The 21,494-nt window shown below is 41.4% G+C and overlaps 1 protein-coding gene across 1 annotated transcript in view; it reads right to left on the bottom strand.

The window, feature by feature from the left end:
- The window catches only part of LOC108796009 (adhesion G-protein coupled receptor D2-like), a gene marked incomplete at its 5' end in the record, with an annotated part of 51,790 nt that extends 30,925 nt beyond the window's left edge, over window positions 1-20,865 (bottom strand). Inside the window, 3 exons of the mRNA XM_018567374.1 lie at window positions 8,018-8,138; window positions 9,023-9,138; window positions 20,732-20,865. Coding sequence (XP_018422876.1) covers window positions 8,018-8,138; window positions 9,023-9,138; window positions 20,732-20,865 — 371 coding nt within the window. The remainder of the gene's footprint in view (window positions 1-8,017; window positions 8,139-9,022; window positions 9,139-20,731) is intronic.
- Window positions 20,866-21,494: the final 629 nt, after the last annotated feature.

The following is a 21,494-nucleotide window of genomic DNA, read 5'->3' as shown; positions in this document are numbered from 1 at the left end:
TGCAACATGCGGCCTTATCTCTTGTCTCTAGGGTCTCCATTGGTACCTCGACTATATCGGATCATTCCCCCATCCATTTTCACATAACAAATAGTTAGTTTATATATAGTGGGAGAAGGGACTCTCTTGCCGTTTAAGTGGTGCCTGAATGAATGACTGTGTTACAAGATTCTGCGATTGCTACAGAAATTTGTTCTGATTTGTCTTTCTATTTTCAGAAAAACGAGTCCCGTTCACAGGACCCCCTAACCTTGTGGGAAGCACACAAATGTGGGGTACCCTTATCAAATTGGGGTCGCGTCATAAATGTCAACGCTTGCTGCGAGTGGACGAGCTATATACCAAGTTATGTGCCCTGGAACTCCGCAACAAGGCAGGCTTGGATGCCGAGACTTTGGCTTCACTGACGAGAACGAGAGCGGAGCTTCACAAGCTTTAGCTGGATAAAGTGAAGGCCCAGTTGACCAGATCACGCCGCTCGTTTTATGAATTCGGGAATTTATACTCACCTTAGAACCGCTCCGTGGAATGATACAGGCATCCCTCGGATTTAGGGGCCTTAAATCGGGTTCTGGTCATCACAAGGTTGCCGCCTACGCCGATTACTTAGGCTGGGTTCACACCTAGGCGTATTGAATATGCGTGTCTGTCGCGCGTTTTTTTTTACCGCGATTCGCGGTAAAAAAAGTTGCGCAACCGTCGCGCGATTCCGAAGGCTACTTGGCTGTATCCCAATGTAAAACGCCCTACAAAACGGCCCAAAGAAGTACATGTACTTGTTTGAGCGTAGGCCGTTTTGTAGGGCATTTCAGACGGGCGGAAATACGGAAAGGTGTGAACCAGACCCATAGAAAACAATGGGATTTTCATGTTTGTACGTTTTGTTGAGCGTTCATAGAGCGTTGAGCGCGCGACAAAACGTAAAGGTGTGAACGGGGCCTTACTGCTATATGTCTCGCGCCCTGAGATTACTTTGCCCAACATTATGCAGGCCCTAACGGTGTATGGGTGTCTGGCGAACTTCAAATTAAACTTAGGTAAGTTGGAGGCGTTGAATATCTCCATCCCTGACTCTCGTTTACGTAGTCTTTGGACCACCTTCCAGTTTAAATAGGCAACCATTCACATTAAGTATTTAGGGGTCTCTATCCCAGCGGATGTTCTCTTTGAACTTTTTCCCCATTCAGAAACATATTATATTGGACTTGAAATCATGGAACCGGCCTACATTCACATAGATGGGTCGAAATAGCATTTTGTGAATGACTGTGCTGCCCAGATTACTTTACCTCTTTCAGACGCTGCCCATTACTGTGCCTACTATATACCTCCGTCAGTTACAATCCCATTTTGTGGCCTTTCTTTGGGCTAATAAACGTGCTAATTTGCGCTATCAAATCTTGTCCAGACCTGGGGTGGCAGGCAGCATGGGCTTCCCCGACCCCATACTGTAATAGAAAGCTGCTCACCTGTCCGTTGTGGTGTATTGGTGTTGTAATTTCAGAAATAAATTTTGGGTGGCTTTGGAAAAGGAGGACTGCCGCCTGCCTTTGCATGGTATTCCCTGGATTTCTCCTAAACTGCCACTCGCCTATTGGTTCGTGCCACAATGCTTGCAGTGTGCACGGTGCTCCCCTCTCCCGTCCTCTCTCCCCTCTACCATCACCCTTGGTACCATGATTGGGAATCCGCGTTTCCCTCCGGGTCTGCATAACCTATTGACTAGAAATCTGGTGACCTCAGAACATACAAGATTTTACCACTTCAGAGAAATGGATCACTGGAAACAGATAGCTCAGATTCAGACTATCACTGACCCCACTCCCCCCCCCTCCCCTTTGCTTTCAAGTAATCCGTTTCTAATAAGTATTGCCCAATGGTCAAACATTTTTGGTCCCACGTTGCAGCCTTGATCAAGGAGATCACAGGACATATGTTGCCTTTTACCCCCTTGGTCTATCTCCGTCACCTGACCCCGCTCTCTCGGAAACACTATAAATAGGGATGCAACGATACCAATACTAGTATCGGTGCTGATACAAAGTATTTGGGTGAGTACTCGTACTCACGCAAATGCTCCGATGCCTAGCCTGATAACCGAACTTCCGGTTTTAGGAAGCCGGGCAGCAAGTCGTTTGTCACCACCTATGGCGTTGAGAGGAAGAACCCCAACTGCGGAACTTGGATTCACTGGTCTCCCACGCTGGATGTAACCCCAATAGCCAATAACAGATTTACTATTGCTCCGCCCACTGCCTTCTGTCAATCAGCAGAGGAGCGGTCCTGAAAGAAAACTTTCTCTTTGAGGTCCACTCCTCTGTGACTGACAGAAAGCAGGGGGTGGAGCAATAGCCATTCTGTTATTGGCTTTTGCAATTTAAAATAGCCAATAACAGAATGGCTATTGCAGAGGAGCGGACCTGAAAAATAAAGTTCTCTTTCAGGTCGGCTCCTCTGCTGATTGACAGAAGGCAGTGGGCGGAGTAATAGCTATTCTGTTATTGGCTATTGCAATTTAAAATAGCCAATAACAGAATGGCTATTGCTCCTGCAGAGGAGCGGACCTGAGAGAGAAAGTTCTCTCTCAGGTCCGCTCCTCTGTGACTGACATCAGGCAGTGGGTGGAGCATTAGACAGCCTGCTATTGGGTATTTCAATTTGTAAATATATTGTAAAGCGCTGCGCAAACTGTTGGCGCTATATAAATCCTGTATAATAATAATAATAAATAGCCAATAGCAGGCTTTGTTTTTTTCTGCCCACTGCCCAATGTAAAAATTGCATCGGATAATTATTATTTTTTCAATTGTCGGCCGACACTGGAATGATTTTGTGGGACATTTTTTAAATGTATTTTAAATAAAGGAATTGTCAAAAATGTGTGTTTTGTTTTTTGTTCAATTAAATGAATGTTCTCTATGAATTTTTTCTAAGGTGTATGTTTATTTACATTTTATTTAACCCTTCAGTGAATGAGTAGGGGAACAAGTACCCTTTACTCATTCACAAGGGGAGGTGGCATCTGAGTGCCCCCTTTATAAAAGGGGGTACCCAGATGAAGATGAGCCCCCCTGCCCACAGACTCTCACAACCACTAGGTCAGGGTTGTGGGGAAGAAACCCTTGTGCTCATCGGCATAGGGACAAGGTGCTGTTCCAGGGGGTCCTGGGGATGGAAGTTTTCTCAAAGAAGCAGAAGTTGTTACAGAATAACACATATCTCTCAGCTTCTTTCATTATTTACAGTTTGTAACAATATTGTGTTACTTTGTCTACACAAGATACAAATGCAAAGAAGCCAGAGAGCAGTAAATGACAGCTCTCCCGCTTGTGTTTCGTTTCCGAATGAAATCCGGATGTATTCGAATTTCGTTATCAAACATTCGGGTTCCTTCAGATTCTTTATTTCTGTCATTCGGAAATTCAGATGTATTCGAATGTCTAAATTTACAGAAATTTGTACGAATTTAAATTCAGAACGAAACAAATTGCACATGTCTAATAATAATAATGAACTGATCTCTTTCATCTTTGCAGCAACCAAATGATAGTTAGTTCCTGGAAATCCCCAACCTCTTTACAGTAAAAAAACAAATAAATGGAACCATGATAAATAAAAGAATTAATAGCCATTTCTCAGGATACACATAAGATATTCCTTAAAATATAGACTTGGCTGGGTATGGCTATCCTTGGCTTAATTTTATGCAGCTCCATTCTACCCGTGTCCCTCTGTTATCCATATAACTCTGTCAGGCCGACCACCCTGCAAGAGGTGGGACAATAAACCCCCTCCTTTTTTTCCTACTCTTTGCTTTTCTCTGCCTTCTCTTCCTTCCCACGCCCCCATCTACCTTTTTACTTTCTCTTTCTAATATACATTCTCTCATCTTTTTGCAAATAGCAGAAGGCATTGAATGCACATACACTGAATGCATGTTAGATCCTAGAATATTGTATTTATATATACAAACCTTCCACCACTTTCGAACATAAACCTATCAATTATACTTTTCAACCTACCCATTTTAGCTATATTAAATGTATTTCTGTGCTGTACAACATTTTCTGGTTTATTGTAATCTTATTTAACTGTGCTACATTGACACATTTTACTACTTCTTCATATGTTTAATTGTTGAATTACTTTTTTGTGTCAATAGTTTTTAGAATGGAGTTGAAAACATGAAAACATTGCAGTGTCATGTGATGCAGAATTATATCATAACTTACAACTTTCTGAAATGTAAAAGAAGGGCACTGTATCATGTACATATATTCAGGCTAAAGAGACATCCTTGCCCATCTGCGATTTTGCAGACCATAACATGTTCATGAGCAAGACACAAGATACCTAAAATAGTGAACCCCAACAAAGAAAGAATGCTATAAAATAACACTTGAACACTTTGGGGTCCATTTAGAAACAATTCTCAGGGCCTTTTGGTCTGCAAATATCTGTGAATGTTTACTCTGTGCAGATATATGCCAAAATGAACATTCTTTAGTTTTTTTTCTTTACAAGTGTAATGCATTTTCAAATGTTTTCATGTGATATTGCATTATGTCCACTAGATGAAGCAAAAGGAGTATAGGAAATAAATATTTAATAAAGCAGCATATACTATAGGAATTAGGAGACTAGGCTGTGTAATAAAAAATATTTTAAAAAAGGTGAGACTTCTTCTTTAAGAAAAAGAAGGGCATTAAGGCTCCTGCAAACTAAGTGGTGGTATGTACAGGTATAAGTTACAAAGGGTCTGGTATGACTTGAGGAGAACCCCACGCTTTTTTTGTTTTTTACATCAGGGATGCCACCTAACACATTTACCAGAACTGAAGAGTCTGGTATGATTTGGGGAGGGAACTACATGCTTTTTATTTGTTTGTTTACACCTGTTCTGGTGACAATTGTCGAGTGGATCTTCCCTCACTTTGGATAGATTTCTACTCACTTCCTTTTGCATCTGGGCCAAGAAGTCAAGGAAAATCTTCACAATGGCATATAGACAGTTTTATGGATGGGAGTTTGTATCCACTAAGAACAGGGCAGACTAGGAATTTAATAGCTGAAAATGGTACTGAGTGAAAGCGCAGAAAGAACACCAGGTAGGTGCTGCGTACACTGGGAACTAAGAAAGAACAGTACATACAGTATGTATTGAGTAGAGGTGAGAGCCCTAAGAAGGGCCAAGACTCAGACTCTAAAGAACTGGCTGTTACTCACCAGAGCACCCTGCAAGGACAGTTCCCAGGTTGTGGCCCTCTGACTCATACAAACAGGCAGCTATTGAGCTGAAAGCACCAAAACTCAGAAGAAAAGAGTCTCTGGAAGCACTGGAGAGTAGGAGTTACATGAGGGCAGGAGTGCAAGATTCTATGAGAGCACTGATGTGCTAGGATCACAGGGTGGCAAGTGTGCAAGAGTCTCTGGGGCACTGGGACCACCGGGAGGCAGGAGTGCAAGAGTGTCTCGGAGCACTGAGGTTCTGGGACCACAGGGCAGCAAAATGCAATAGTCTCTGGGAGCAGATGTCATGGAAAGACAAAAGTTCAATAGTCTCTGGAAGTACTGTGGTGCTGGGGTCAGAGCGAGGCAGGAGTGCCAGGAGAGCTCACTGAAAGTATACAGCGCCCACAGGTGCAGGATTACTGGAAACTCCCTTGGAGTACACAGGATTCTCAGGACAAGTACACAAGGACACCCAGAATAATACACAAGGATTCACAGGAGGAATACACAAGGAATTTCAGAATTATACAAGGATTTACAGGTACAAGACACAATCACTGGGGACACAGCAAATTCAACAGCTAGCATTGTGATGTATTGCTCAAATGCTAAACAACACATGCACTAGCCCTCTAAAGTGTACTTCCACTTTTGCAGCCAAATTGGGAGAACGCCTATTTTATATCTGTTACATGCTCTCATTCCCTGATTAGCTGCACGTCGACGGGCAAAGACATGGCGTCCAAACAAGACGCAGATGAGTTTGTCAGACAACAAAAATAAGTAAACTTGGGAGAGGTCCTAACTATTTTCCACTCTATCCAAACAGAAGAAAGTATTTGCTACAGATACATTTTAATTGTTTATCTAAACACATATTAGTATCAGAGCCTTAAAGCCTTCAGAAATGATTTTGACTAGAGAAGGATGTACACAGAATGTTTAGGTCACTACTGGGCCACACAGAAAGAATTATTTATATCGTCAGGCAAAACTGTCTCTCCTCTCTTCCTGATTTACAAGGTATTCTTTTACTGTTCTTGCCAAATAAATCAGTTGCACTTCAGAAAGCAATGCATCTCATCAACACCAAGTAACATCCTTCCAAACAAGCATTTGGAATAATATTCAGCAAAGTCACAAAGTTCTTGTGCTTCAAAAGAAACATAGGTTACTCCCACACAACACTTTTCTAGAAAAGCTGCCAATTTCTATATGATGTAGGATGGAGGGGGCAGAGGTTGGGAACACAGCTGCAGCATATGCTCATCTGGGTCTCTTGGAGGGAGGTTATCAAAACTCTTGTATATTATACTATTAACTGGCACTTCTGTGCCCACGTGGACAACAACGTAACCTTTTAGTAATCCCTCTTCACATACAACTCAAACTAAATTACCTTTTTATACACATTGAATTTTAAAACTATTTTAGCGAGACAATTTTCATTCTTTACCTTAAAGGCCTTGTTCACAATGGATCACAAATCCTAAAATTGGCAGTGATGCTTTTTGAAAGACTCTTATTTCATTTGGCTTGAATGAAATTGAAATTCAGATGCACACCAAAATGCAAAAGGTGTCAGTGGGAGCTACTAAAATTGGTGGGATCTATCTCAAGTCATAGCTCTGTAGCTATCCCTAGATATCCAATAGAAAAAAAAATAGTTCCAGACAATTAGGAAGGAAGAGATTATCTCATTGTATTCAAAAATACTGTGCAAAATTTGATTTTACCTTCAAATGTCTGATTTCCACTCTGGGTTTTCAAAGTTGCTATCTAGGGTTTCCTAGAGAGTTGTCATAAGAGGGAACAATAAGGAACTTACAATAACCTTTGTGCCACAGGTAACCTCTGTTTACAAGCGACATCACCTGTGTGTAATCTGTTGTACAAAGTTTTACTATTCAGTCTTTGTTTCATAAATTGTACAGTGATATCTAAATCATATTACCATCATGTTTCTTAATTCATAAAACCTTTTGTTATTGGTATTGTCGTATCAGCCATTATTGTAATTTCATACTAAATATATCAGTCTTTCTTAACCAGGATTCCATGGCTCCCTAGGTTTTCTCCAGAGGTTTCTAGGGATCCCCAGAGCAGTAAGTAGTGGCGGATTGATCTCCTGCCCAATTGTCCAGCATAGTTCAGAGCCAGCGTCAATCAGCAAAACCACTCGTACCAATAGAGCCTCTCCTTTCGTCTCTGAGGTATGATCTTTTAAGCTGCATGTAAGGGTAAAATTCTTCCCACTTACACAATATGTAAAAGGGAAGAGCTGTGGATAAGATAACCCTTATCTTACAAGCCACCAACTTGTTGTATAAAACAAAGAAGTGTTAAAGTGTTTTTCCACTCTAGGAAAAACACTTTAACAAAAAACACCCTAAGTATGCCACATTCTTTATTGTTTTATTTATTGCTATATCTACAATTTACTAATCACACTAATGTACCGTAAGTGGTATCAACATGGTTGTGGGTGCACTCTCTCTAGCCCTCATGAATGCTGTGCTGGAAGTGCTGATCCTGAGTTTTTACATAGGATTAACACTTTAGACATAGCGCATAAAACCTAAAATGACCCTTCTATGCAATGAGCAAGCTATTTTTTTCTTCTTTTTAACTGCATATTGCCAAATAATAACTTTAATGAAATGTCAGGTGAACCGAAAGTGGCAGTGCTTGACTTTGCTTTAGCCAAATAAATAGCTCCCCACATAAAACAAATACATATAACATATTATAGAGGTTTAAGAATGTAAAGCAAAATATCCAATACCTGAAATGAATTCAAGAAGATAAAAACATAGGCCCAGACTACACTGAGATGTACCAAAATACCACATAACCAGGTCAGTCCTAAGACAGGGAGCAGAACAATGATGGGTTTTGCAGTGGCCCTGAAAAAAATAATGCAGGGAAATATTTTCAGTTTTATGGTTTATTTTATGAGAAACCTTAAATAAATGTTCCACTTGCATTTAGGAAATATAGGACTGCTCTCCAGATGGACTTATATCAGGCAACAAGAGTTGTCGAGTTGTCCTCTTTGAACATGCGGTAGGCAGTAAGCTGTCAACTAACAAAAAAAGTTCCCAGTCTATAGCAGAACTTGGAAATGCATGTTTTTGTAGCAGTTTTCTAAGCCAGAAAAATATTGTATAACAAACTATCCTTAACCATTTTCAGCAAAAAAAATCCTTTCCATGGCATTTATAATTGTATAGGATTCAAAGTCTGGGTCGCCAATAACCAGTGTTACAAGGGGGGGATGAGTTAAGAGCGCCAAATGGCAGAACATGGAGTGCACCACATTAGGCATCAGGGTAACAGTGGGTTGTATCAGCAGTGCTGGTGGCTTGGGGAAGGAAAACCATGGTAGGCCAGACAAAGGATAGGGAGAATCCTCCTCTTCCATGACTACCCACTTCTTTGTGGTTTGGTGACAACACAAATCAACCACTCTGCATAGCATAGGCGCTCTATAGTACCGTGTTATGTCTGGCAAACCAATGCCTTCAAAACACTTAGGAAGCATAACAAGTCTTTTACGAATTCAATTGGGTTTCTGTGCCCACAGAAAGTTGGTAAATAGCCTTCGTTAAGAAGGAAGCCGGTAATTTAACTGGAAGAGCTTGCATGAGGCAGAGAAATCAGGGCAATACTGTCATTTTGATCCTTGGTTTTTTTTTAAAAATCAATAGTGAAACATGTACTATGTCAGAGTTTGATTTTCCTGGTTAATTTTGACTTTTGTCAGTATACTTGAGATATGGAAACGTACCAGACCGTGATGCCAATCTGTTTCTCCAGACTACAGTTGGGTGTCATCATCTTGGAGCGTCTTCTAGCACTAGAGATTGTCACCATAACCACACGAAACAGAACAAAAGTGTTGACCTTTATAAGTGAGAAACATTAAGATATTTTAGATGTAGCCCATGCTTTTTTACACCCATCAAGTACAGATTAATAAAAAAATGTTCAATATTTTGTATTTCTTGGTCCCATTTATCCTACTAATAGCCTGTAATCTCTCTCTCCTTTCTCTTTCTCTCATGTACTCTAGTACTTTTTTTCAAAGACATTTCTATTTAAATAAAAAATAGACTAATAGCTAATTAAATTCCCTGCGTATTATGAATGCAAACACTACACTCCCTATTAGCAAAGATGGCTGGAAGAGTCCAAGTTCTGTAAATCTGTGCTACCTTGATCACCTTATCACATTTAGGTTACCTGACTAAAGGCAGAATTAATTTGAAACCACTGAGGAAAACAACAGTAGAATATTTGATTAAGTATTTAATAACATATATTGAAAGTTTTTAACTTGAGCTTTCTTTTGGGAAACAGTTACATTGATGGGTTTAGTTCTACCTTAACTAAAATATCAACAGATCTTAATATCTACCAAAATCCTGTTCCAGCACTCCACCAACATATCTTCATTTAAGGAATAGATCTATGCCCAGGATGTAGTTGCGTTTTACAGCAATTCTTTTATAGCATATTTAGCTTTGATTACCATGCTCTACAAAAACACCAATATAATATGATAAGAGTGTAAATCTGAAATCTTTAAAAATGACTGAATTTCCAGGGTAAAAAACTGTAACACCTGTGATATTAGGTTCAAAAACTTCCAGCCGTACCATCACTAAAAATTACATTTCCACCTATCAGACTCATTGTATAGCAGCACTGTGGACAATACAAGTAAAATATCACATGACAAAGATCAGAATAGCCTTTATGGAAAACATCTTGCATATATGCTTTCCAACAGCATGGACTATAAATTTTCTGAGCTGAGGAGCAGAATGTAGCAACAACGGCTACAACCTATTGATTAAGTGAGCAAGACTTGATACAGGAATGTATCAAGAAGGAATGGGAGTTTAGGAGGATATAGCGACAGCCAGTGCTGTCAGACTCATCTGCCTTACCAACTGCTCAGTGGCCGGCACCACTCTCTGCTAATCCCTCCACTGGCTTCCAACAGCACAACGCAAAAAATTCTAAATACTAACAACAACATGCAAAGCCATATACAACTCTGCCCCTGGTTACATCTCCAAACTCATCTCAAAGTATCACCCAAACCGTCCTCTCCACTCCTCTCAAAACCTCCTACTCTTTAGCGCCCTCATCACCTCCAGGACTTCTCCAGAGTCTCTCCTATCCTCTGGAACTCCCTACCACAACCTATCGGGCTTTTTCCAGCATTGTCTGCCTTTAGGCAATCCCTCAAAACTCCTAACTTCAGGGAAGCCTATCCCACCTCCTCTTAAAAACTGTACATCTACTCCTTCATTCAGTTCACCCTTCACAGTCATTTTTATATTTGTTACATGTTCCCATTCACATCGCATAAACTGAAAAATAATAATAAAATCTATTTGTTTAAATTGCTTTTACTTGGGTTAGGGTTTTAGGGGTCAATATTTCGTCTTGCTTCTATGTCTTTCAAACGTTAGAAGGGGCTGTGAGAGGTGAGGGTGTAAGGTGGCTTGCTCATTGTATGTTAATGTTTTTGTAAAATGGCGCTTTAGTTTCCCACTTAGCTTCAGCCAGATATTGAGATAGCATGTTCAGTAGTAGTATCCCAATAGTTTAGGAGGGTCGGGATAAATAGTGGTGCAGTTCAAGTAAAACAATAACCTTGAAAAAAATAAAAAAAATAAAGCCCTAAGTTTTATAAACTTTTTTTTTTAAACGTCTTCTGGCCATGAAAAGGTTCCATCGTGATGTCTGCCCAAAATGGAGGCTGTCGGTGGCTTTATAGTATAGACAGTTATACAGGCAGAAAACGTTTAATTTGTTACAGAGGTAATCGTTACATGAAATCACTAGAATGACCCGTAGAACATAAAATGGAACTTAAGCTAAAGCTGAACTCCAGGAAATCAGCTAATTACATGAAAGTAATACATATATTGAAGCTGTTTTTCCCCTCAAAGAATTTATATTTCTGTTCATACAGCCCTGAACTCTGCAGACAAGGCAGAACGCCTGATTTTAATTTGGTGCACTTAAATTACACTAACAGGTCTTGTTTCTTCACTAGTCTGTGACTAGACAATAAAAAGAGAAGCGGCAGAATGATAACCTCATCTCTCTTTCACTCTGCTCTATCCTCTTATCAGCATGTTCCTTGTTAGCATATGAACAACATACTACTAACGACTAACCAACTAGCTGGCTCATGCTGCTTCTACCTCCCCCAGTCTGGATCCTGCTATAAAGTGGATTTCAGGATGCTAATACCAGGATAAAGTAGGTATTTACACTACCTGTACTTAAAGGACATTTCCACCTTTGCGGCTGCATGCTGCTTCTCCAAAGGTGGAAACAGCACATTTCCACCTTTGTAAGTGATTTGTGATTTTTGTGGTAATGTAGAGGTTCGGGGGCGATGTATGTGTGTGTGCTTTGTCAGGAGTCACAGGGCTGTTTTTCATACTTTATTTTATAGACTCTTTCACAGGCCAGAGTCCTAGAAATTCAAAATTCGTCTTGTGCACTTGTTGTATCTGTAGACCTTCTCTGTGTCACTGTGTTCTGCGTGTCTCTCTCATATCTCTCCAGGACCAGATGTACTCTCTGCTGCCCCAAGTTCAGGTTCCTCAATGTGCCCCCCCCGCCACCATTCTTGTCATTTACCGATGACTGTTAGAACAGATAAATTAAAAAGACACTTTGGGGGGAAATTATCAGAACTGGAGCAAACAGAATCTGGAGCAGTTGCCCATGGCAACCAATGAGCATCTATCTTTGGTTTGCTCAGGTAAGATTTGAAAAAGAGAGTGAGATGCTGATTGGCTGCAGTACTACTCTGCTCCAGTTTTGATAGATCCCCCCCAGTGTGCAGTGTCCCAGAAGATGTGCTGGGTCACTAGAGATGTGCAGGGTCACCAAGGATGTGGGGTGTCACTGGAGATGTGCGGGGTCACCGGAAATGTGTGCAGCGTGTCACTAGGGCTGTGCGCGGTGTATTGGTGCACCCCTAATTGAAGGTTTTTGTCTGGGGCACGGATGCGGATTGTAGTTTCATTCTTATATTTGGATTGCTTGAGTGGGAGGATTGTTGTTAGCGATTGCTAAAGAAATCTGTTATATTTTGTTCTGATCGATTACTGGTGACAAAATATAACGGATTTCTTTAGCAATCACAAAAATCCTCCAAGTCACAGGTACAAAAAAAAAATCTCCCGGGCACTCTGCACTGCCCAGGGGGAGGTACCACTATGAATATTAAAAATGCTTGTGCACAAGAGAAGCAAAGCTTTTTGGGAAAAGTTTTTCCACATGCTACACTGTAGCTTCCACTGTACAAAGCAGTCTGGCAGCCATTTAAAAAAAACGTGAAGACTGAGAGGACAACTAAAAAAAGTAAGTTTTGGGGTTGATTTACTAACCTTATAAACACGCCACGAACAAGTATACACCTCTGTAGTGTGCTCCCTCCCAGCATGATCTATTGGTGGAATCTAGACACCTTTGTAGTGTGTACACACCCAGCAGGTGTGTTGTGCAAAGCCCTCCATGAATTGCTAGGTGATGTTGTGTAAATTAGCTCTACATTGTGTTGCTTGCGTTGATGAATGCAGGAATGTAAATGCATGAGCTAACCATTTTTGTCTAAACTGTGAAGCAGCATTATATATGCATCATGTGCATGATTTTTCCATCTATGGCATTAGTGGAAATATGCTTTTAGAGACTTTTTGGTTGATAAATACGTTTTGCTGTGTAAAAATCACACGCACCTAGTGCGTGCGTGTGTTTAGGTTAGTAAATCACCCCCTATGTGTTTATATCCAGGATCTGCATATGCCGCCATTATCTACACACCATGTATATTGCTGGCATATGTTTTGTTTTTTTTAAATGCCTCCGCAAAGGTGGAAATGTCCTTTAAAAAATATATTTAATGATGCATTAATGATTACAGAGCAGCATTAACCACTTGAAGACTGAGGTGTTAAACCCCCTTCCCATCCAGGCCATTTTTCAGCATTCAGCGCTGCAGTAATTTGACTGACATTTATTCCGTCATGCAACGCTGCACTGAAATTAATTTTATATAATTTTTTTGGGACAGACAGAGCTTTCTTTTGTTGGTATTTGATCACCACTGGGGTTTTTATTTTTAGCCATATAAAGAAAATTTTTTAAAAAATTTGGAAAAAATAAACAGTTTTTCCTACTTTATGTTACAAAACATTTATTATTAGCCAATTTTTTTGGTAAAATATGAAAGACGGGGTCACGTTGGGTAAATAGATACCAAACATGTCAAGCCTTAAAATTGCGTACACCTGCAAAGTTACAAAAAACGATCATACCCAAAATTGTCCATAGGCGACGCTTTAAAAGCTTTTACGACTCATCAGTTTAGTGTTATCAGCGATTGATGGCCCTAGAATGATTGCTTACACTCCTATGTTTGATATGTACGGTGATAGGTAACATGTGCGGCGCAAGCATGTAAACACATTTTTATGTGCGTTTATGTGAGGGCGGGGGACTTAAAGAAAATGTTTTTTTAAATATTCTATATGTGATTAATTTTGTTTTTAACTTTTTTAGGGGGCAACCTGTTAGTTGAAAGATAACAGCAAACAAAATAAAGCCATACGCCCCCCTACACCCACCTACACCCACCTTAAGTGCAGGTCCGTACGGGTGCGTGTGTCCCGGCTCGAACGCAGACAGGATCCATCCTGTCAGCGTACGAGTTCGCTCACCCGCAAGGACGTGCAGGGCGGGTGAGCATAGGGTGGTGTACGGCCGCGTAGTCCCATAGAGAAGGACAGGGGCTGCGTACTAATCACACACAGCACCTGTCCTTCCCGGGAGCTGCCCAATACGGCCGTGCACACAGCACGGAGCTGTATGTGCCGGCCGATTACCGTGTGAATGAGCCCTAAGTTTTATACATGGACCTTGTTACTAAAAATAAATATTGTTAAAGCAAAACATCAAATAAACCTTTCATAGTTTGCTTCAGGCATCATGTCATTTTTCAGGTAAATCTGCACTAAGCACATAAGATATTTTTAAACTCTCCTCTCTATGAGATAATGCCGAGCATTCATAATGACAGTAAGCATTGCTTTTCCTTTATCGCATCCTAAGCAGCTTTATTTAATAGCACAAAGCAAGCTTTCTGTTTAAATTGTTTTTACTTATTTTTACTTAACAATAAAATAACTTTATGTGAAATACTTTTGATAAAAAGATAGTCACTATACAATATTTACTATAGTATCGGGTTAGGTCACTTTTCTTAGACAAGGACATATCTGAGAGAGAACAGCTTTGTCATTTCAAACATACAGTATGCAAACAAAACCCAGTAATCATTCACAGGCACAAAGCACATATGTAATAATAACAGCATGTGATCTGCATTATGAGCCTGACCTAGTATTGTGAAAAAGTTACTTGGGGTTAGCAAATAATGCTTTGCTTAAAATACATGCTAGAATGAATGGTGCTAGAATTGAACTGAAACATATATGGAACTGATGTACAAGGAAGGTCATGTGTATATAAGTCTCTTTCTCTCTCTGCGCCCAGTTTATACATGTCACCTAGGTGTTACACATGGTGAGGGTCTCTAGGGTTAATGACTACTATGGTGAAAAAACTTTTTTTCACAGAGGGGGTTATTCACTAAGGAGCCAAAGGAGTTCAACTGAACCGAAGCACTTCTGTACGGGCTATCCACAATAGCCCGCACAGCAGCCAAAGGCTCAGCCGAGCCGAACACATATGCTTTGGCTCGGCTAACCCGTAGTGACAGCTGAAGCGTGGAGAAAGGTCAGCCGAAGCCGACCATTCTCCACGCAAATGACAGCTGGGCAGAGCCAGCCGTGATCTTCCGCCCAGTTGTTGTCCTTCAATGACAGACCAACGTACTCAGGTTATGTGAGGATACTGGGCTGTTATTAAATTACATCACAGCTGGCTCGACCCATTTGTTTTGATTCGTCCGGGACCTGTGGGCAGACTGTCAGGTGCCGGACACATGTAAACAGTTTTTTAAAAATTATTTGTCATTTATTTATGATTTTTATTTTTTTATTTCGCCGAGGGTGGTGTTGTTGACAACACTGGACGTTGTGATTGACTCTGGATTACGTCGGTGGATCCATTTTTGGAACTTTTTAATAAAGGACTTGAAAAAATCCTGTTTTGTTTTGTTTTGTTTTGTTTTTCAAATAAAGGATTTTTTTCTAAAAGTCTGACCTCTTTTTATTTTTCTTTAACCCTTTGGTAAATGGGTAGGGGTACAAGTACCCCTTACTCATTCACAAGGGGGGGTGTATCTGGGTGCCCCTTTATTAAAGGGGTACCCTGACATTAATCAGCCCCCCTGCCCGCACCCCCACAACCAACACCCTAGGGCTTGTGGGGAAGAGCCACCTGTCCCCATTGGCACAGGGACAAGGTGCTTTTCCAGGGGGGACCGGAGGAAGCCAAAGGCAGCTGATGTACGGCTTATATTAGCCGATGTACGGCTGAAATCATCCAGACTGAGTTGAAGTGAATAGCCGAACGTCGTCGGGCGCACTTCACTTTGGCTCGGTTATTAACTCGGCTGCTTTGTGAATGACCCTCAGAATCTCCCCTTCCGGGTGAGAATAAGGGGTTGATTTACTAACCTTATAAACACACCATGAACATGTATACACCTCTGTAGTGTGTTCCCTCCCAGCATGATCTATGGGTGGGATCTAAACACCTTTGTAGTGTGTACACACCCAGCAGGTGTGTTGTGCAAAGCCAAGCATGAAATACAAATATATTGTGAGTCTTAGCTTCAAATGTAGAGTTTTCTAAGTATTCTGTCTTACTCAGAAGAATGATTTTTCATGGCCTTCGGGGAGGAGAGAAAGTGACAGCCGGCCGAGCGCTGCGGGCAACAGTATGCTGCTGTTAGGACCGGGGGGGGCCCAAGAAGTTGTTTGCCCAGGGTCCAATCAGTATTAAAGACGGCCCTGGTTAGTACCGATTTCTTCCCTATACTGTATACACAACAGTAAGTTTAAAAACAGCTGTATACATAACTCTTTTCAGCAGTTACTCTTACTTTTACTTCCTGGGACACATTACATATTTTTCATTTTTGTCTTATTTTTCATATTTGCCCTCTCCACTACATATTTACTTTATGTCTTCCAGTTTATTAATCTAATATATAATTTACTTAGGTGGCTATTCACTAAGCTGCCGAAGGCAGCCCAATGAATAACTGAGCCGAAGTGAAGGGAGCTGAAGCCTGTTCATTGCAGCTGTGTACGGTTATTTTTAGTCGTACATCGGCTGCATTTGGCTCGCTTCACCTCCCTTCTGCTTGGCCAGACAGCCTCAGCACTTTCGGCCAAACCAAACGGAAAAGTCTGTTCAACTCAGCCAATGCAACATCTAGATTGGCTGAGGTGGATGTTCAGCACTTTTTTCTCTGCTGTTCACCCCTATATAGGGGCCGAACAGCAGAGAGTGAATTATCGCACAGTCGGATCTTCATTCGGTTTAGTCATTCTGTTCACTATCTCAGAGGTAGCGAACAGAATAAAAAATGTGATTGTAAACAAAACAAATAAATAAATTGCGCAGAGTCCCCTCCCCAAATCATACCAGACCCTGTAGGCCTGGTAGGAATGTTAGAGGGGACCCCCGATGTAATAAAAAAAAAAAAGTGTGTAGTTGCCCTACAAATTTATACCAGATCCTTAAGGTCTCGGAGGAATCATGCCAAAAAAAGGGCTAAAATAAATGTGGAGTCCTCCCTAAAATTCCAGTGGCCTGGCTGAGCAGGAAAGGGTGGGGGGATGATGAGCACTCCCGCACCATACCAGGCCACATGCCCTCGACATTGGGTGGGTGCCTTTCCGGGAATGGGGGGGCCTGGAAAATCGAAAATCACCTTGTCCCCATTCTGATGAGGACAAGGGCCTCTGGTCTCACTGGGCCAGGGTTGTGGGGGTTGGCAGGCAGGGGGGCTTATCTGCATCTGTGTGCCCCCTTTCATAAAGGGGCACCCAGAGGCCGCCCCTTGTGAATGATTAAGAGGTAGTTGTTACCCCTACCAAATAGTACACAAAATAGTAAATAAACACACCTTGAAAAAAAGTCCTTTATTTGAACAAAAAACAAAAGCTAGTTTTTGACAAGTCCTTTATTATAAAACTAAAACCCAAAAAGTGTCCAATAATGTAATCCAAAGGTCAATCATGTCATCATGTGATGTAGATCCTCGTCAATCACGATGATTCCGCCTACTGACCCGTCCAGAGCCGCCGAACTCCCACAGAAATAGTTTTTTTTTTTTTTATAAATTCTTTCATTTTTGTGACACAGCATGTTATGTCAGTTACATACAGTATAAGGGGAAAGTACACATATAAATCATAAACAGACAAATGTGGGGGGGGACATGGAAATTACAGGCATTCGTTAATATTCACAACGTCTCAGGGAAGCACAGGGAAATTGGTATGAAAACATTGAGCTGTAAGTAAGACATCCCCAAATTCTGGAGTCGAGCTCTCCTATGCCCGCGGGGGGAAGCTCTAACTTTTAAAATCGCCAGTTTCGTGCAGGACCAGAAGACATGGAGCATGTCTGCATCCGGTCCACCGCATCGCCAGCAAACATCTGGCGAAGTGGGATACATATGGTGTAGTCTACGAGGTGTCCTGTACCATCTCGTCAGAATCTTATATCCCGACTCTTAGTACTTATTGCAGATGGATGCCTTCAGGGATAGCTGCATTATCTTGGTCTTTTCAGGGGGTGTAAATTGCATCCCTAGCTCTGTTTCCCATCTCTCTATGAAGTGTAACGGCTCGGTCGAGTCAGAGGATAGCAGAGTTTGGTAGCAAAAGGATAAAGATTTTGCCAATGGGCCCTGGTCTGTGTAAGCTTGTTCGAGTGGTGTCAATGGTCGGGTGAAAGCTGACGGGTCTGGGATAAATGCGAGGTAGTGAGAGAGTTGAAGGTGTCGCCATAGACCCAGACCGACCAGAACTGGGTCCGCCGAGAGGTCTGGGAGGGCTTGCCAGGATGTTCCCTGTAAGAAGTGCATTGCCCGAAACCTGTCCGCAGTCCGAAGGTTCGAAAGCAATCTATCTTCAAGACCCGGCGGGAATTGAGGGTTGCCTATTATCGGCATCAAGGGTGAGGGAGACGGTGAGAGTTGCTTCCCCAGAAAGGCAGACCGGGTGCAGCCTAACTGTCGTATCCAATTGTTTGTTGCACCATGGTAACACCGCGAGCGGAATGGCGGACATGCTCTGCTCCACAGCCACCCAAGGCTTAATCTCTTCATGTCGGCACCAGTCCATAACGCGGGTCAAGTGCGATGCCACATAATAAAGCTGAATGTCTGGTAGGGCAAGGCCCCCCGAGTCCTTAGACCTCCGTAAAATAGACAGTCGTAGTCGTGGTGCCCTGCCCGCCCAGACAAACCGTGTGATCATGGCCTGTATCGAGGCAAAAAAGCTGCCGGGCAGAGAGATTGGCAAGGCTTGAAACGGGTAGAGGAACCTTGGCAACACGTTTTGTTTAATAACATTGCATCTTCCCGTCCAAGTGAAAGCCTGTCGTGACCAACCAAGGAGGTCCGCTTGAACTGTCTGAAGAAGTGGCGGAAAATGAAGACTATAAGTGTTTTTCAGGTCTCGCGGGAGGTGAACTCCCAGATATTTAATAGAGGACAAAGACCATTGAAATGGGAAATTTAGGGATATGCGTTTGAGCATTCAGGGGGAAAAGTGAGATTCAGTGCTTCTGATTTTTGATTGTTTATGTGGAAATTGGATAGTTCCCCATATATACGGAGGGCAGACATGAGATTGGGCACAGATGTGTCCGGGGCCGTAAGGAAGAATAATAAATCATCTGCGTAGGCAGCTACCTTATGTTGGTGGGCGCCAACCTGTATGCCCCTGGTATCCGGATTCATCCAGATAAAACGCAATAAGGGTTCTAGAGTTAAAATAAAAATCAGCGGAGAAAGGGGGCAACCCTGACGCGTCCCATTGGCGATCCCAAAAGGATGTCCTTGAACTGGAGAGAGTCCAGCGGAGGGCAACCAAACTAATTAGGGGAATGGAGGACCAGAGCTATGAGACAAGGCTTCTGACCTTAAACATGTTTACGCTGGAATTAAGGAGACTAAGGGGGATATGATTTTCATGTACAAGATGTTCAATGGTGACAGCAACATTGGCAACAAACTGTTTGAGATTAACTCCATTACAAAGACTAGAGGCCACCACCTAAAGTTGGTGGAGGAAAAAATTCCAGCACAATGGGCGAAGAGGGTTCTTTACAGTAAGAGCGATTAAGGTCTGGAACTCACTGCCATCGGCAGTGATTTCAGCCAAGAGTGTAGATTTGTTCAAGAAACGTTTGGACAATTTCTTGAGGGACCGTAATATCCAGGGATACCAGTATCCCTAAGAATGAGATGATGCGTGGACCTATATGGGTTGGACTTGATGGACGTATGTCTTTATTCAACCCCAAATACTATGTAAGCATGCCATATTAATTAAAATGAATGAATTAATCTAAATATCCTTTTCCTTGTTTTCCAAATGGGCATGAGACAGATATTATGAGTTTTATCCCTGGGCTCCGAAGGCAGGGGGTGGAGACAAGTTGTGGCAGGTTTTGCCAATGTCAAATATCTAAGGAGCTCTTTTGCGCTACGGATACAGCAATAGTGTCTTCTTGCTAGAGGCAGTGAATGAGGGATACATGACATTCTTGGACACTTACTGCCCACAGCATATGGCAAATCACAGACTCACATCAGCTGTTGGAAGAATGATTGTCAGCAGTGTTCTGACAACTGAAATTACAGGTCTGTGTGTTGGCACGGCACCCTGAAGCTAACACGTCAGACAGATCTGCTCTTGGGCATAGCAAGGTTAGAATGAAAAAGGATGGATACAGACTGGTAGGATCACCTGTGTTTCAGTGCCTTTATATAAATATAAGGACTTCCCATGTGTATTCTAAAGGTACAAAGGAAAGCAGTCCTCAACTATTTAAATTAAGGTCAACACTCAAGGTTCATTGAAAGAAAGGACAAGAATGTAACAATGAATAACAACCTTTTTTTTATAATTATACAACCATATAGTGCATGTAGGTGTCAAAGATAGAAAGTACAAAATATGGATTTACAGTCAAAAGCTAATGAAGATGATTTTTTTTTTTCTTACCGCAAAATTGGGTATAATACATATTTGTAAGAAAAATACACACATGGAATATTTTGTAATATGAAAAAACACTTACATTTATGTAATTAAAACTTTTTCTTAACATGGTTTTGTTTGCCAAGGCCATATTTAAGAGTATACACTCTTCTTTTTATACAAGTCAATGCAGCTTGGCCTCTTTTCTGTCTATACAAAATGCAAATAGTGTATACATGAACAAGTAAATGTTGAATAATACATACCGTTAATATGAAGAGAACAGGACCCACAAATGCCCAGATTATATCAGTCTGAATGTTTAGCCAGCAGTGACTGTCTGCCACATACTTATTTAAAGAGGTTGCCATGGTCACGCTTACAATAATGACTGGAAGGCCTAAAGAAGATGAGATTACAGATTGTTCATTAACAAAACAGGATTGTGCAAGACAGAGGAACCCTATTGTCATGCATTAAAAACATACAATATGGTCAAAATTTAGTATCAGGTGTTTGGAAATGAACTATATTTGCATCAAAGCCAAAATCTTCGCTGTAAGGTATTTTTTAAATTCTTACAATAGATACAGTACAGTAAGGATTACCAACTGTTAAATAAAGCATTTAGTAAAAAGAAATACTCTTGACAGTCATCCAGAGCAGAAAATTTCAATCATCCAGAATCAAGAACAATGTGTTGAAACAAGAGTGTCAGCATTTTGATAGGTCGCCGTTCAGGTAGCATTAAACTGGTGGTTTATAGTAAGTTGGTAAGGTATTTTTGGAGTATAATGATAAATAGGAATTGTACATAAGTGTGACTGTATTTTTGTATTTTTTAATAATTGCACATTGTTGTGTTCTGAAAAATAAAAGGATAAAACAGCCAGAGGATAATTACTCTCTTCCAGAGAAACTGGCCAAAGAATCTTCAGCATCCAACACTGCAAAACACCATGACCAACCCTGTGCTCCAGCAGATTGGGGCTGCCTGCTCCCCAGGCTCCAGAGCTCTGTCTGTTTGAC

This window comes from Nanorana parkeri, unplaced genomic scaffold (assembly GCF_000935625.1).
Source record: "Nanorana parkeri isolate BGI_ZX_2015 unplaced genomic scaffold, ASM93562v1 scaffold1038, whole genome shotgun sequence".
NCBI lineage: Eukaryota > Metazoa > Chordata > Amphibia > Anura > Dicroglossidae > Nanorana > Nanorana parkeri.
The sequence above is the reverse complement of the archived record's forward strand: the minus strand, read 5'-3'. Positions and strand labels throughout refer to the sequence as shown.